This window comes from Manis pentadactyla, chromosome 5 (genome assembly GCF_030020395.1).
Source record: "Manis pentadactyla isolate mManPen7 chromosome 5, mManPen7.hap1, whole genome shotgun sequence".
Taxonomy (NCBI): Eukaryota; Metazoa; Chordata; class Mammalia; order Pholidota; family Manidae; genus Manis; species Manis pentadactyla.
The window spans coordinates 40,328,772-40,343,278 of NC_080023.1; the positions used below are offsets into that span (position 1 = coordinate 40,328,772).

The 14,507-nt window shown below is 40.2% G+C and overlaps 1 protein-coding gene and 1 non-coding gene across 3 annotated transcripts in view; one reads left to right on the forward strand and one right to left on the reverse strand.

Annotated features, from left to right (window-relative positions):
* Positions 1-14,507, reverse strand: part of TXK (TXK tyrosine kinase) — a 64,151-nt gene that overhangs the window by 41,228 nt on the left and 8,416 nt on the right. The window contains exons 1-5 of one of the 2 annotated variants that reach the window (XM_057502198.1): positions 13,684-13,781; positions 5,826-5,880; positions 4,525-4,627; positions 3,575-3,780; positions 62-127 (exon numbers count right to left, since the gene is read on the reverse strand). In XM_057502198.1, coding sequence (XP_057358181.1) covers positions 62-127; positions 3,575-3,780; positions 4,525-4,627; positions 5,826-5,836 — 386 coding nt within the window. In that variant the 5' untranslated portion in view covers positions 5,837-5,880; positions 13,684-13,781. Of the gene's footprint in view, positions 1-61; positions 128-3,574; positions 3,781-4,524; positions 4,628-5,825; positions 5,881-13,683; positions 13,782-14,507 lie in introns of those variants that run through there. The other variant, XM_036892576.2, reaches the window with a different exon arrangement.
* On the forward strand, positions 5,397-5,503 carry LOC118916072 (U6 spliceosomal RNA). The gene has a single exon (XR_005026278.2). It is a non-coding gene; the product is annotated as a U6 spliceosomal RNA (small nuclear RNA).

The window sequence follows — 14,507 nt, forward strand, 5'->3', positions numbered from 1 at the left end:
CTGCCAAAATATACCTGATTTTCATAGATTAACCATAAGGCATATTTTGGAAGACACTTACTCATATATTTCTAAATTGGTTAGTTTGTTTTCAGTCACATAGTTGCTTGGGATTAAGCCTTCATTCCTGTAACAAAAGAGAAAGCAAAAATCAAAATGCTTGGCACATTTGTGGCATTATCTTGGAAACAATCCTTTTAAAACCTCAAAGATGTAGGAGGAAATCAAATTCATTTTGCTCATGAAACTGTTCAAAGAGAAAAAAGGTCTTTTATTTCTATATTGGACTAAAATCTCTGTATGACAAATACTAAGATTCAGACTTGTATATAGTGTAATGAGCTTTATGACACCAAAATCTTTTCAATGGCACTTACATGATCTTTGGGACACTACAGTTACTAGATTTATATATAAAAAAAAGGCAATTACAAAGATATTGACTTAATTCTTTTTAATTGCTGCAGAATAGAGAGACTAGATATTCTAGTTTAGCCACTCCCCTGTTGCAGCAATACTGGAAAGAAATATGTGAACATGCCTTCTTGTGCACAAGTAAGAGTATTTCTTTATGACAGATACCAAACAAGGAAATTCCTAATCACACAATATGTGCATCTTTCAGTAGATTCCGCAAATTGCCTTTGAAAGGAAATATACCAATTCACACACCGATCAGCAGAGTAGGGGTTTCTCTTTTCCTATACCTTCACCAATGAAAGGAAATTTGAAATTATGAAAGATCTCCAGGACATGTTACTGAGAAATAAAAGCAAGTTGCAGAACAATGCATGAAGTATGGTAAGGTTTAGGTAAATTAAATCTGCAAACAGTAACATATATTTTAGTATATGCATGAAAGGTCCTCACTAACTGAATAGTGGTGCTTACTTTTGTGAAAGAAATTTGGTTTGGAGGTATGCCAAAGCACGTTTTTCATGTAATTTATCATGTTTGCATATTGTAAAAACTATATTCACTTATTAACTTTGAAGTTAAAAAGTGATCTGTGTCTTTCTTTTTTTCAAGTCAGAGTCCAGCCAACAAGCCACTTGAAGGAGTGGCTAATTACTCAGTCCTGAACTTACTAACACCTCTTTTCCCAGTGAAAAGTCTCCATCACATATGGAGTCTAAGGTAAGAACTGGTAAGACAGCCAAATCACCAGGAAAATATAATTAAAGAAAGAAGCATGCAATGTGGATATTTCTAATACTTAGATGCTTCTAAGCTCCAAGTCTTGACAAAGAACAGAAATCAGTGCCAGCATTCTCTCCCAGGGAGCCCAGATATTCCTCAGAATTCTTCTCTACTTAGGACTCCAGTCAGGCATTGCAACTGACACAAAGTCTATTTGCATCCCAAGGTCCTTTATTCTTTCCAGTTTAATTCAGCAAACACTGTAATTTTTATTTCCAAAACTGTTCATTGTAAAAATATGAAATGGGCTGCTCCCTCTCTCTGGGGGCAGCAATTTTCTCTTTCAGATAATAAAATCTCCTGCATGGGCCCATGTCTCCTGAGTCGTTCTGGGGTAAGGAGGGTCACGGCGAGATGCCCTTTCATTGGTGCCATGACTTCAGATGAGGTTCCCCCATTGACTTTGTTCTTCCTCCGGGAACCTGAGCTGCTTTGGGAACCCTCACTGCCCTATCCTCCTCCACGGGCTCACCATCCATTTCCCCGGTCACTCGTCTTCTCGCCCAACACCGGCCTTCAATTTGATCCTAAAATTCTCCATGACTTATACAACTTCTGTGAGCACACGGGCAAATGGGAAGAGATCCCATATATCCAGGCTTTCTCCTACCTCTGAATCAAGCCTGCTCTCTGTCTCCCTTGCAACTGATGATTGAGAGGGCCCGGGACTCCTTCACCTGCCCACTACCATCACTGTACAGGAGCCCAAGTTACTCCTCTAGGGCTATCAAGGCCTTCTCACGAAGAATAATGAAACCAGCTAGATGACATCATGAATTATCTCAGGATGCCCGCCCTTCCCCAACTCTACAGTAAGGGCCTTGCTAACCCCAGAATCAGCACCCCCTTCCAGCAGGAAGTAGCTAGAGAAAGAGATTCTATGCCCAGTTCCCCAGAGGCCCAATTAAGAAAAGAAAAAGATGGGAATGAAGGCAAATTCTGGCGTGCTAAGACCCCCACCCCTTAAGATCCAATCACCACCAACCAGATGGTCACCTACCCCTTAAGATCCAATCATCAACACAGAACACACCCTACCCCTACTCCTTAAAAACGCACTTCCTTACCCATGAGCTGCTGCTCCCTCTCTCTGGGGGCAGCCATTTTCTCTTTCAGATAATAAAATCTCTTGCGTGGGGAAAAAATATATATATATATGAAAATGAGGAAGATATTGTTTCTGTTCTGACCTTAGAGCTTAACAAGAAAAAAAAAAGGTCAAATTCCCAAGGAAAGTATAAGTCAGGATAAGAAGTTACATGGTAGAAGTTATTCCCGTTTTAAAAATTTTAAAACTCATTAAAAATAGAACTACTGTATGATCCAGCAATTCTACTTCTGAGTATTGATCCAAAGAAAACAAAAACACTAACTCAAAAAGGTAATTGCACCCCCATGATCCCATGATCATCGCAGCCTTATTTACAATAGCCAAGGTATGGAAACAACCTAAGTGCCCATCAATGGATGATGAATGGATAAAGCAAATGTGATATATATATATATATATATATATATATATAGTGTGTGTGTGTATATATATATATATATACACACACACACACACAATCGAATATTATTCATCTGTAAGAAGAAGGAAATCTTATCAGTTACAACTACATGGATGGACCTTGAGAGCATTATACTAAGGGAAATAAGCCAAAGAAAAATATTGTACGATCTCACTTATATACCAATCTAAAATGTTTCAATTAAAACAAAACAAGCTCATATATCCAGAATTACAGATTGGTATTTGCATGAGATGGAGGGTACAGGGTGAGCAAAATGGGTAAGGAGCTCAAAAGGTACAAACTTCCAGTTATAAAATAAGTAAGTCATGGGGATGTAATGTACGGTATGGTCACTATAGTTAATAACACTGTATTTATTGCACATTTGGAAGTTGCTAAGAGAGTAGATCTTAAAGTTCTCATCATAAGAAAAAAATTTTGTAAATGTGTGGTGATGGAGCTTAACTACACATATTGTGGTGATCATTTGATAATATATACAATATCGAATCATTATGTTATATACCTGAAACTAATAGAGTGTTATATGTCAATTATACCCCAATAATAAATAAGCAAAAACTCGGAAACAGTGCGTGACTTGCCCAAGGACGCACAATAGTAAGTGGAAGCACGAGGATGTGAAGCCAGGTGTCTAGTTCTGAGACATGGCCTGAAATCAGAATGCTATAATGCTCTCTCATACGGATGGGGAGGTGTGGGGCCAGGTCCTGTACCATGCAGAAGGAAGAGTTACAAACCTGGAGAACATGAGCCACCAAATAGTCTTCTTTATGCTTCAGAAGTCTTTAGAGGATACAAGAGGAGTTATTTGATAAGGGTCAAGATACCAGTCTTACCCCAAACTGTCTCTTGCCTTCCACCAGTGAGGATTATACTTCTCCAATATCAAGTATTCCTCTGCCCTCTTTAATGCCAAATCACAGGGCTCTCTGGGTAGAAAATCATACAATGCCTTGACTTGGATCTTCTCTTCAGCAAACTCAGAGGGTGGGAGGGGAGGTAGTGGCTTGCGTTTTGATTGTTGCGCATGGCCCCTGTTTGACTACAGAAACCAAGGAGTGAGTTGTTATATTATTGTTTAAGCAATGTGTACCAGAAAAGAATAGGGATATAGCATATTTGCCCACTTCCTCACTTTTGCCATCCAGCTGCACCAAAGCAAAAGCCTAAGTGGGAAAAACATAGGCAATGACTAACTATAAACAACACAGGCAATGACTAACTATAAAATATCTTTTGGATCCAGAAACACACTTATCATTTTGTAAATTTTTAAGGTCATGAACATACTTGCCAGCATTGCAAACTGGAATTTTTTCATTTTGCAACTCCTAAAATTTAATTCCTCTCCAATAGTGTCACTTTAAGAGATTTTCTCTCTTAGAAAAGGAAAAGCAGCCCTTCCCTTGCACAGGCTGCAAGCTTGTGTTTGGGTTCACCACACTTTCTAAGAACAATGTTTCTCCCTACTCTGAACTGAAAATTAATCCTGGGCTCAAAATGGCAGTAGCCAGAGTACATTTTTTTTCCCCATTCATGAGCATTTTCAAGTTTTTTCCCCACTACACCGCCAGCCCAAATATATAGCAGAATCAGCTATTTTAGCTGGTCTTGTCTTTTCTTTTGCTTTCTTCTAGGACACTCATTCTCCAAATGTTTATTGAGGACTTATTATGTACCCAACACAGTATAGGTTCTGGGCACAGCAGCAAACAGTACCTCATGGAAAGGAGACCCTAAAACCCCAATCTTCCTCTGTCTCCCTCCCCATCAAAATGATACTCACTTGCTTCTTACTTGGCAGTTCTCTGAACCATGCCCTGCGATGCTGAGTGTATTTTTCTGAAAGTTCTTCTTCTTTGCTCAGGCTTATTTGTGTTCTCACTTGTCTGACATTGAAAAACAATCATGTTACAATGATTATTTGTATTCAGGTTATCTAGAAATCCACTAGATTTTCACTAAACTAGTAGAAGAATCTGGGACTTCCTCCAACTGTTTTTTTATTGGCCCCTGGAATAATGGAAGCACAATGGAAGGGGTAGTTAAAGCCTTTCTAACTCCATTTTCTCAGGCAAGTTCCTACCTCTCAAAACTTAACTTTTCTCATCTGGGAACCAGAAATGCTAAGAACAGGTAGAGTTGTTATGAGATAAAACAGAGAACACATGTCACATGCTCATACAGAATCTGGTATATATTAAGGGCATAAAATTATAATTATGATAATGAAAAACTTAATGTCAGGCACAGAGTTTATCATTTTACATGCATTGCCTCATTTGATGGTATCTATTGTGATAAAGGACACACTGTAGTGATTAAGAACATGAGTTTGAAGCCCGGCTCTATCATTTCATACTGTGGCCTTGGGTAAGCAATGTAACCCCACTAAGCCTCAGTTTTCTCATTCACAAAATGGGGATTATAAGAAATCATAGGTGGTTTGAGAGTTACTTGAACTAGTAAACACAACCTCTTAGCACAGCCTGACATACAGGACATTCCAATGAAAAACCAGCTGTTACAATTATCATAGTGCATCAGCTTGTTCTTATACTTCATTTGCTGGGCACCAAAGTGTAAGACACACTGATAGTTTTCAGGAATGTCAAATAAATAAGATGGGATTCTTGCTCTTAAAGGGTAAAAATTACAGTGCTTGCTTCGGCAGCACATATACTAAAATTGGAACGATACAGAGAAGATTAGCATGGCCCCTGCACAAGGATGACACACAAATTCGTGAAGCATTCCATATGTTTAAAAATTTAATAAATAAATAAATAAAATTACAGAGAGGAGCACAGACTTACAAACAGTATGCATGAAATAAACATTAAACAGAGTAGCAAGCCACGTGCTTTGGGAGCACAATGGAAGGGGTAGTTAAAGCCAAGAGGATCAGTAAGATCCCTGAAGACTGACATTAGGCCTTTGAATGATGGGCACTCAGCAGGGAGAAAATGGGAGAAGGGTTTCCCAGGCAGAGGGAGCAGCAGATACAAAGAGACATGGGAACTCAATAGACAATAAAGGAACTGAATGAACTAACTTCCAAGAAGTTGCCCCTGGCAGTAGACTTACCGCTTCTGCATGGAACAGCGACAGCAGCAACAGAAAATAGACTGGATGGTATTATCTGAAAAGCAGGTCATTGTCAACTGTTAGGAAGCCGTAAGTGCAGGACATCGGATCAATGGGGCTGGCGGTGATGCCAAAGGCAGAAATCCCCATGGATGGGGGTGACTGTAACTTATAAAACATATGCAAACTCTTGACCGTGCCCTGCTTAACCAGGGGAAGATGAAACACTGTCACTAAAATAAGTTACTGGCACCCCGGTCAATGTGGTTTCCCTTCTCAGGCTCTTCTCCCCAGGTCTGGTTTACACATTTCCTCAGTCTGCGAATGATAAATGACCATTATATTCTACTTTACCTTGATCAGGGCTAATGTCAGCTAAAAACGTACAAAAGAATATGATTTCAAAAACAATATTCTCCTAAGAAATCTGTTCACAGGGCTTTTGAATTAGGTCTGTCACATTTCTTTCAAATATAAATATTTTGTGTATTTATGTAAAGTAATATATATTTAATAATATATATTTTTATATAAATATGCTTTAATGTATTTATTTTTATATTTTATACATTATATACAAATGTAATTTTTGGCTCTCAAATTTCTTACATATGGATTGAGACCAAATGTAAGATGAATATTTAAAGAAAGAACTAGCTAGCTGGTACATCTGGGTCATGCTTACACTTTCACTGTCAGATTTAATCTTTATTTCATGAAAGTTAGATGATTTGCCTTTTCTTAAAACCATAAATTTTGAATTCATCAAAAGGATGCTTTATGTTCTTAGAATCTGCATTTCACAGTCAGCCCTTTCTCATACTGACACCTAAAAATGAAGTATAATTAAGGAAGCAGAGTACATTAGACTTGAACATTAACTTTGAGACAGATCTGGGTTTGAAGCCTAGCTTTGGGGCTAACTATATTTGGGATAAGTCCCTTTACTTCTTTAAGTCTTTGCTTTCCTATACGTAAAAAAAAAGACAATGTCCTGAGAAGCCTTACAAGGCAGAGGTCAATGTCTAACTTTATGAGTCTGGGGAAATTACTTAAGTATTACATGCTTAAGTTTCCTCATCAGTAAGATGGGAATAATAGGATAGTTAGCATGTAAGGCTACTGTGAGGATTAATTGAATCAGTTCATGTAAAGCACTAGAACAATGCCAGGTATATAGCAAAAGAGTAGTCACGGAAACCTACTATTATAGGGTTTTTGAGAAGATTACATTAGATATCATCTCTAAAGTCCCTTGAACATAGAAGAGGGGTGCAAACAGAAGACACCAGGTACAATGTACCCCACAGATCCACTTTATGCCACCAAAACAGGGGATGTAACAGAGTCCAATCAGCTACCATATTATCATGAGATGATGTCAATTTGGTCATACTTTCACCTGAAACCTAGTACAATAACCACCGTTAGGATTCTTTAGGTAAGATAAGAAGGAAATGAGAAAAGAGTGGCATAAAACATAGCTGCTACGCTCCCCACCTCTGTAGCTGTCCTGAGTCCTAAGATGCTGATCACAGATGCCCTCTCCCACCCTACACTCTATGTTTCCCTCGTCTCTGCAACACCTTGGCTGGAGGAGGTTCTTTATCTCGTGTAATAGCCCAATGCTCATTCCTGTGGGGTTTGGGTCAAAAGTTGGTTTTGTCTCTATGGAGTTGTTACAATTTCCCACTGACCAGGACTATAATGGATATTAGGAAATGAGGTTAGTGAATTCCTCACGTTTCAGAGTCCTCTTTGTCCTCATTGTGAAGAACCAACTCAATCTTCCTGGTAATCAGGATACTCATTCCAGGTACCCTCCCTTTCTGTACCTATGAATTCAGTGATACAAGGAATCCCAAAATGGCCAGAGGGCAATCTTGACTTCCAGTATTCCCTAAGAAAATGATTCTTCTCTTGGGCACTGGAACATCCAAAACCACTAAATGCAATGTCACAGGGAAAGAGAACAATATTCCTGCAGCTTATTAGGTGAAACGGTGAAAGGGGCCACTCCAATCCCCACTCCTTAGTTCCCAGACTCATGCTTCTTGGTGACGTATTTGCTGCAGGCTTAAGACAGCTATCGCTTCCTGTAGGACACCACTCCAGTAATGCAAGATGTTGTCAGTGTATTCAGTGATACAAGAAATCCCAAAATGGCCAGAGGGCAGTCAGATATCATATTAATTGAGCCTTAAGCAGAACATTCCTCTGCCCTATTGAACCAGCTGCTTCTGAATTACAGGACACATGGTAAGAGTATTCAGAGGACCACTGAGCAAGCAAGTACCACTGACACTGAGAAAAGGGTGACTCTGCAGAACAGATCGTCTTGGGGACCTCTGGTTATGTCTGCCCGTTCAGTCCCCATTCCAAGAGCTTCAGCCACATTCCTCTCCCCCAGATCTTGTTACCAATTTCCCAATCTTGTTCTTTCCACATTCCCACCCAGCAGACCAACTTTTCTGCCATTGCCCATGAGCCAATGTAGATCAATACTTCAGGCTATCTTTCCCTGATGAAGTGAAAAAAACGAATCTATTTTTTTGAAGTTCTGGAAGGCTTTTATCTGAACACTAATTTTCAGGCTACCACTGAATGGGACTGTAGCACAATGGTTGTTTATTTCCCACTCATATGGGCCCAGGATGCATGTCTATCTGCAAATCAGACCTGAGGAGAAACTCCTCTTGAGGCTTCTGGTGTGAGCTGAAGGAGAAGCAGAAAGAACAAGTACTATGTGATGATAAGGCACCTGCTCATGAAGCTTCCTTGAGCCTTCTGGATCTATTGGGGCCCACATTCACAGACACCACTTCCATATGATGAAGGATCACTGCTATGCGTGCCCCATTTTATAGTTCAGTGAATCAGATAATACTCAGCTCATGATAGGGAGTTGGGATCACAAAAATATTTCATGATCCATGGCTGAGCATTTAGTTTTCCCCAATAGCAAGCCAGAGCTACTTTTCAAATCAAAACTAGTTAGCAGCACAGGGCCAAGACAGTACTCCAAATTCCTGGAGATTTGTGCTATGATTCTGATATTGGGACTCTCAGAAGTTCCACACAGCTAGAATATTGTCCTTTATTCCAGGCTACCACCAATGACAATTTGAATAATTGATAATCAAGTTATTTTTCCCAGCAATATCTGGACCTCTAAAATATGACCAACTAAATTCCAGATCCAATTTTGACTCTGTTTCCTAGAGCCAATTCTGATACCAATTACCATATCAGTCAGGTGCCAATACAAACCATGACATATTTAAATCAGAATGAAATAATTTTTAAAGGATTTACTTACACAGGAACTAATCACAAAGGTACGGATGGAAAAAAGGAACCGCAACAGATGTGTAGGCTACTGGGTCTGGCAATAGTGGCACTGTCACCATCGGTAGGTCCGAAAGGACCAGGAAAGTGAGAGAGAGTGAAGCAGAACAGAGACCACTTTGACAAGTCAGGTCAGGGAAACCACACCACAACGTCCTTCCAGGGCTGCCCATGGGTGTGATCCAACCAAAAGCCAGGGGGCTTGGAAGCATGTTAACTCAAACCCAAAAGATGACTTTTCCAGAATGCAAGGTGGCGAGGAAGAATACCAAGAGGTGGGGCACCTTGAGCCATCATGGAAGCAGGCTGCCACATTTAGTCCCTATAGACCACCCTTCCAAGGTAGAATAGGATAGATAAGAATAAGATATTCAGCACAGTTATCAGTACATACTAGTTCCCTTTCCTCTCACAAAAGCTGACCTTCCTAGCCTAGATTCATGCATTAGTTACTTGCCTTTCTCTGATTTGGACACTACCATTACTCAGTCTTTGGACTACAGATACACTGGTACTCCGGTGGTAAGCATCTCATTCCTATCCTGGAGATACATTTCTAGTCCAAGTCCGGGCAAACACTCATCTGCGTTCCCACTGCTGTTCCATCTCTCACCCCTGATTTAGTAACTTCTTCCTTAGCCTGTACCCAGAGACCATGCATTTTCCAAAGAGCATCTGAAGTTTGATTTCTAGAGACTAAAATAAAGTGAAGTACCAAAAAATCTGCACAACATTATATATTATTAGGCTTTTACGTTTTAGCTACTTCTGTCAGTTTTCATCTGGGGCTGTCTGCATGAACAAATTGCCAAAAACACTCCTCAGAAAGAAGATACATTGGCACTTGGTGGCTCTGTCTACCTTTGCAGGAATGGGTCTAATTTACATTCTTATCAATTTGTGCCAGCCAGTGCTGTTTTAGAATCTCACAGAGATCTGTATCTATCCAGACCAAGGACGCAGTCAAGTGTAGGTTACACAAATGAGCGATGTGGGTCAGAATATGCTATAGATTGTGGCAAAATGCTGTGCCAAAACTCCATGCAGAGGTATTCAAATTTAGAATTTTTAAAATAATCGTTCCCTCTCCTACAGCACCTTTTGTTTTTGTTTTTTTCTGTTCTGTGCTGGATCATTCCCATCAGCATACAAATATACTGTTACTTCACCACTAAAAATAAAACAAAACAAAAACTACTCCTGAACTTATTTCTTCCATCAGCTTTGTTCCCCATGTATGGTAAAATCTAGAAATGAGTAATCTTTACTTGCTGGTTCCCATTCTTCCTCTCCCATTTTCTCTTAACTCATTCTAGTCAAGTTTTGTCCCTTTCTAAAAACTGCTCGTCAGGGTCACCAGTGACCTACGCAGCACTACGGCCGATGGCCAAGTGTACGTCATCTTACCTGACCTCTCAAGGGCATTTGATACTATGTCCTCTCGGTCTTCCTTCTTCTCGGTCTCCTTTGCTGCTTTCTAGTCCCCTCCTAATGTCTTAGACTGAGTCTAACATTAGACTGCCCCAAAGCTTTTGATCTTTTCTCTTCATTTTTCTTTCATTCACTCCCTTGATTATCTCATTCCTTCCTGTGTCTTAAAAACCATCTATCTGCCAATGAACCCAGATATACACCTCCAGCCAAGTTCCACTGAATAGCCAAATGCCTTCTCAAACTCTCCACTTGGATGTCTAGTGGACACTTCAATTTAACAGGAAATCTGAACTCCTTCTGTTCCTTCCTCCCCAGACATGCTCTACCCATTCTCTCCATCATGTCAGTAGCAATTCCATTTTTCCAGTTGCTCAGGCTAGTAATCTTGGAATCATCTTTCACTTCTCTTTCTCTCACACCCTATTCCAATCCATCAGGAAAACAGGCTGACCTGCCTTAAAAATATGTCCAAGAATCTCAGTTTGGAATAATGAAAACTTTCTGGAGATAGATAATGGTGATGGTTGTACAATAATGCAAATGTACTTAATGCCACTGGACTGCACATTTACAAATTGGTTAAAATGGTCAATTTTATGTGATGCATATTTCACAATTTAAAACATACACACAGAGTTGTACTGCTCTTCTCCACCCTTCTGTTATTACCATGGTCTGAGCCGCCATCCTCTCATCTGTATTATTCCAACAGTACCCTAACTTCTTCCTGCTTCTACCCTTTACTCCATATGGTTTATTCTCTGCACAGCAGCCGGAATGATTAACTTAATACCTGGGTCATATTACTCCTTGTCTCAAAATTCCACAATGGCTCCCCATTTCACTGACAGTTACAGCCAAATTTCTCACAACCACCTTTAAAACCTTCCAGGATCTGACCTTCTGTTGCCTCTCATCTTCTCTCCAATATGCTCTTGCTCATTTCAGCCCAGCCACATTGCCCTAGTTGCTGTTTCTAGAGCACGCCAGGCCTGTTCTCATAGGTCCTTTGCTTTCATTTGTCCTAAACCACTCTTCCGCCCAGGTATCATCTTAATTCTCTCCCCTCCTTCAAGTCTCTGCTCAAGTCTCACCTTCGAAGAGTACCCTAACCAATTATTATTGTCACCTGCACTCCTTAATTTTGGATAATTTTCCTTACTTTACTCTGTTTTTTTCTTTTCTTTTCTCTCTTTTAATGGCATTTCTCACCTTCTTATGTACTGTGCAGTTTATTTTTTTACTGTCTGTCTCCTCTACTAGAATGTAAACAGGGATCTTTGTCTTTTTTTTCACAGTTATATTCTAAGAAACTAGAACAGTGTTGACATATAATTCAGCAAATATTTGTTAAGTTAATGACTATATGGATGAATTGGTTTAAAGGAGCATCAAAGTTATATGACTTTTTCAGAGTGCCCACCTGTCTTGATTCAGTCCTAATGGGAAACTGAAAACTGATTTGGTGACAGAATAAGAAGGTACAATAGGAAACAGTGAACAGTAAGAATGGAGATGTAGGATTAGATTATGAAAGTCTTTGAAATAATGGAAGATAGCACCTTGAGTGTCTTGTGGTAGGGAGTCTCATTAGATACTCAAGATGGAGAACAATTTGGCACAGGCCAGAGCAGAGTAAGTGCTGTACTTCACCTGGAAACCTTTGTAAGATAGTCCAGCAGGGTGAGCAATGACCATCTATGGCCTCATGTTTTAATACAAACTAAAATCCTTAAATATCGCCAAGGCCAAGAAGTATCTATAATGATCACTTTGTTCCTTGAATAAATCACTGGTACATTACATTATTCTCTTAAGTTTTTTCATATGCTTGAAACATTTCAAAACAAAAATCTGTAGATTAAAAAGAAGGGAAAAACCCTAGAAAATGGAGGCCTATAGATAACTGCCTATTATAGGATTGATAACTTTTTACATGTATGTGATTTTTATGATAGAAGCAAAAGGGTTTTTATTACTCAGTTCAACCACTGTCATGCCTTTTCCCAACCGGAATTGTCATCTTCCTCATTAGTCCTAATTAAAAAACTATCCTATTGGTTCCCTTCCCAATTTTCCCATATCCATGTCCACCATAGAAATCTTGGATTCTTCCTCAGCCCCATCCTTTATATCCAACCCGGTCCAAGCCCTCAGGCCACACCTATAGTTCTGCATTAATTTATTAAATCCTCACAATGACCCTACAAAGTAGGTGCCACTTTACAGGTGAGGAATCTGAGCCACAAGGAGGATCATCACTGCTGAGAGTCAAAGGGCTTTTAAGTGAGAGCTAGGACTGGAACCCAGGCGGCCTGACTCCAGAGTCTCTGCTCTTAGCCTCTGGGCAACCAGTGTTTGCGGCATGATGAATGAACCGGCCAGACTCCCTGTCTCTGAGCTCTGCCCCTGAGCACTTTCTCCTTTAATCCATCCTATATAATCCTTTCCCTAAAAGTCTGTCTCAGCCACCTTCTCTCCATCTTCAGCATCTAAAAAGACTGTCAACTACATGTGTCATCAACATTCTATCTTCCCCTATTTGGAAGGCCTTCCATAACTGGGCCAACCCCAACCCAACTCAGTGTTCACCAATTCCTATCACGCCAGTTTCTGGTGGTTGCTCTGTTCTCACAGACAACTTGCACATTTTGGCCTGAAAAGGTCTTCCTTTGCAATCCACTCCCAATGAACATCATTCTGGCACCCATAGCACTTGTGCTCTGTCCTGCCCAGTGGCTCTTAATTAGGTGCCACCTTAGACGGTCATTTAAATTTCTCTCTGTAGGCTTCATCTCTCACAGGGTTTCTCAATCGCCCACTAGTGACATTTATAGTGGACAGTTTGATGTCATGGGGCTGCACTGTGCATGGTAGGGTGTTGTGCAGTATCTTCTACTCACTAGATGCCAGCAGCAACATTCCCCTCCCCACCAGCACCTTCCTCCCTACCACCAGCTGTGAAAACCAACATGTTTCCAGGCACTGTCAAATGTCCCACAGGGGCCAAATCACCCCCTGTTAAAAACCACAGAGCAAGGTTGTAAGCCCTTCAATTTGAGGGACTGCATCTTACCATTTTGTCTTCTCCATAGCCAGCATCAGTGTCTTGCATAGAGGAACTCAGTAAATTATTAAATAGTTTGTTAAATAAGGTCTCACCAGTATCTACACCATCACACTACCTACATCTGGGCTGTTTCTCAGGAACTCGTTCTGATGCAGGGCATCTCACAGCTCAATGTTGGCCGCAGAGAAAGCTAGGTTGACCACAACCTTTCAACTAAGTGGGACAGCAATGCTAAAGAAAATAGCTTCCGGACCTTTAGCTGGCACTTACAGGAGGTCAGAAGTCTAACCTTTTGTTCACATGTATTAATAAGAGCAGCAGCAGCTTATCTAAAACCAAGCATCAACCCATGAGCTGCTAAGTGAAATGGTAAAACCTCTCTGGTGTCAAGTGTATTTTTCTTAGGACAGCACATGGGACTGAGCAGGCTTTAGTGCCAGGTCAACCTGAAGTCAAGTCATGGCTCCATTTTCTGGTAGCAGCGATGTAAATCTAGGCATTTATTCAAGAATTTCATCCAGAAAATGTAGAAAATAAAACCTATCTGCCAGGAGACTCAGCTCTCCACCCTGCCAACATAGTCCTCACTATGTGCAGGCACTCTGCAAAGATCATACTATACTGTATTTGCTCCCTAAACATTGAAATAGGTCCTTTTATTATCCCCACCTTACAGATAAAGAAACTGAGTAATAGCGAGGTTCGGTAGTTTATCCAAAACTACAGAATGAGCCAGAACTCAAACCCAGAGAGTTTGGCTCAGAGTCCATGAGCATATTAACAAGAATATCCCCATGGATGAGAAGATTAAATAAGATACCAGAAATGAA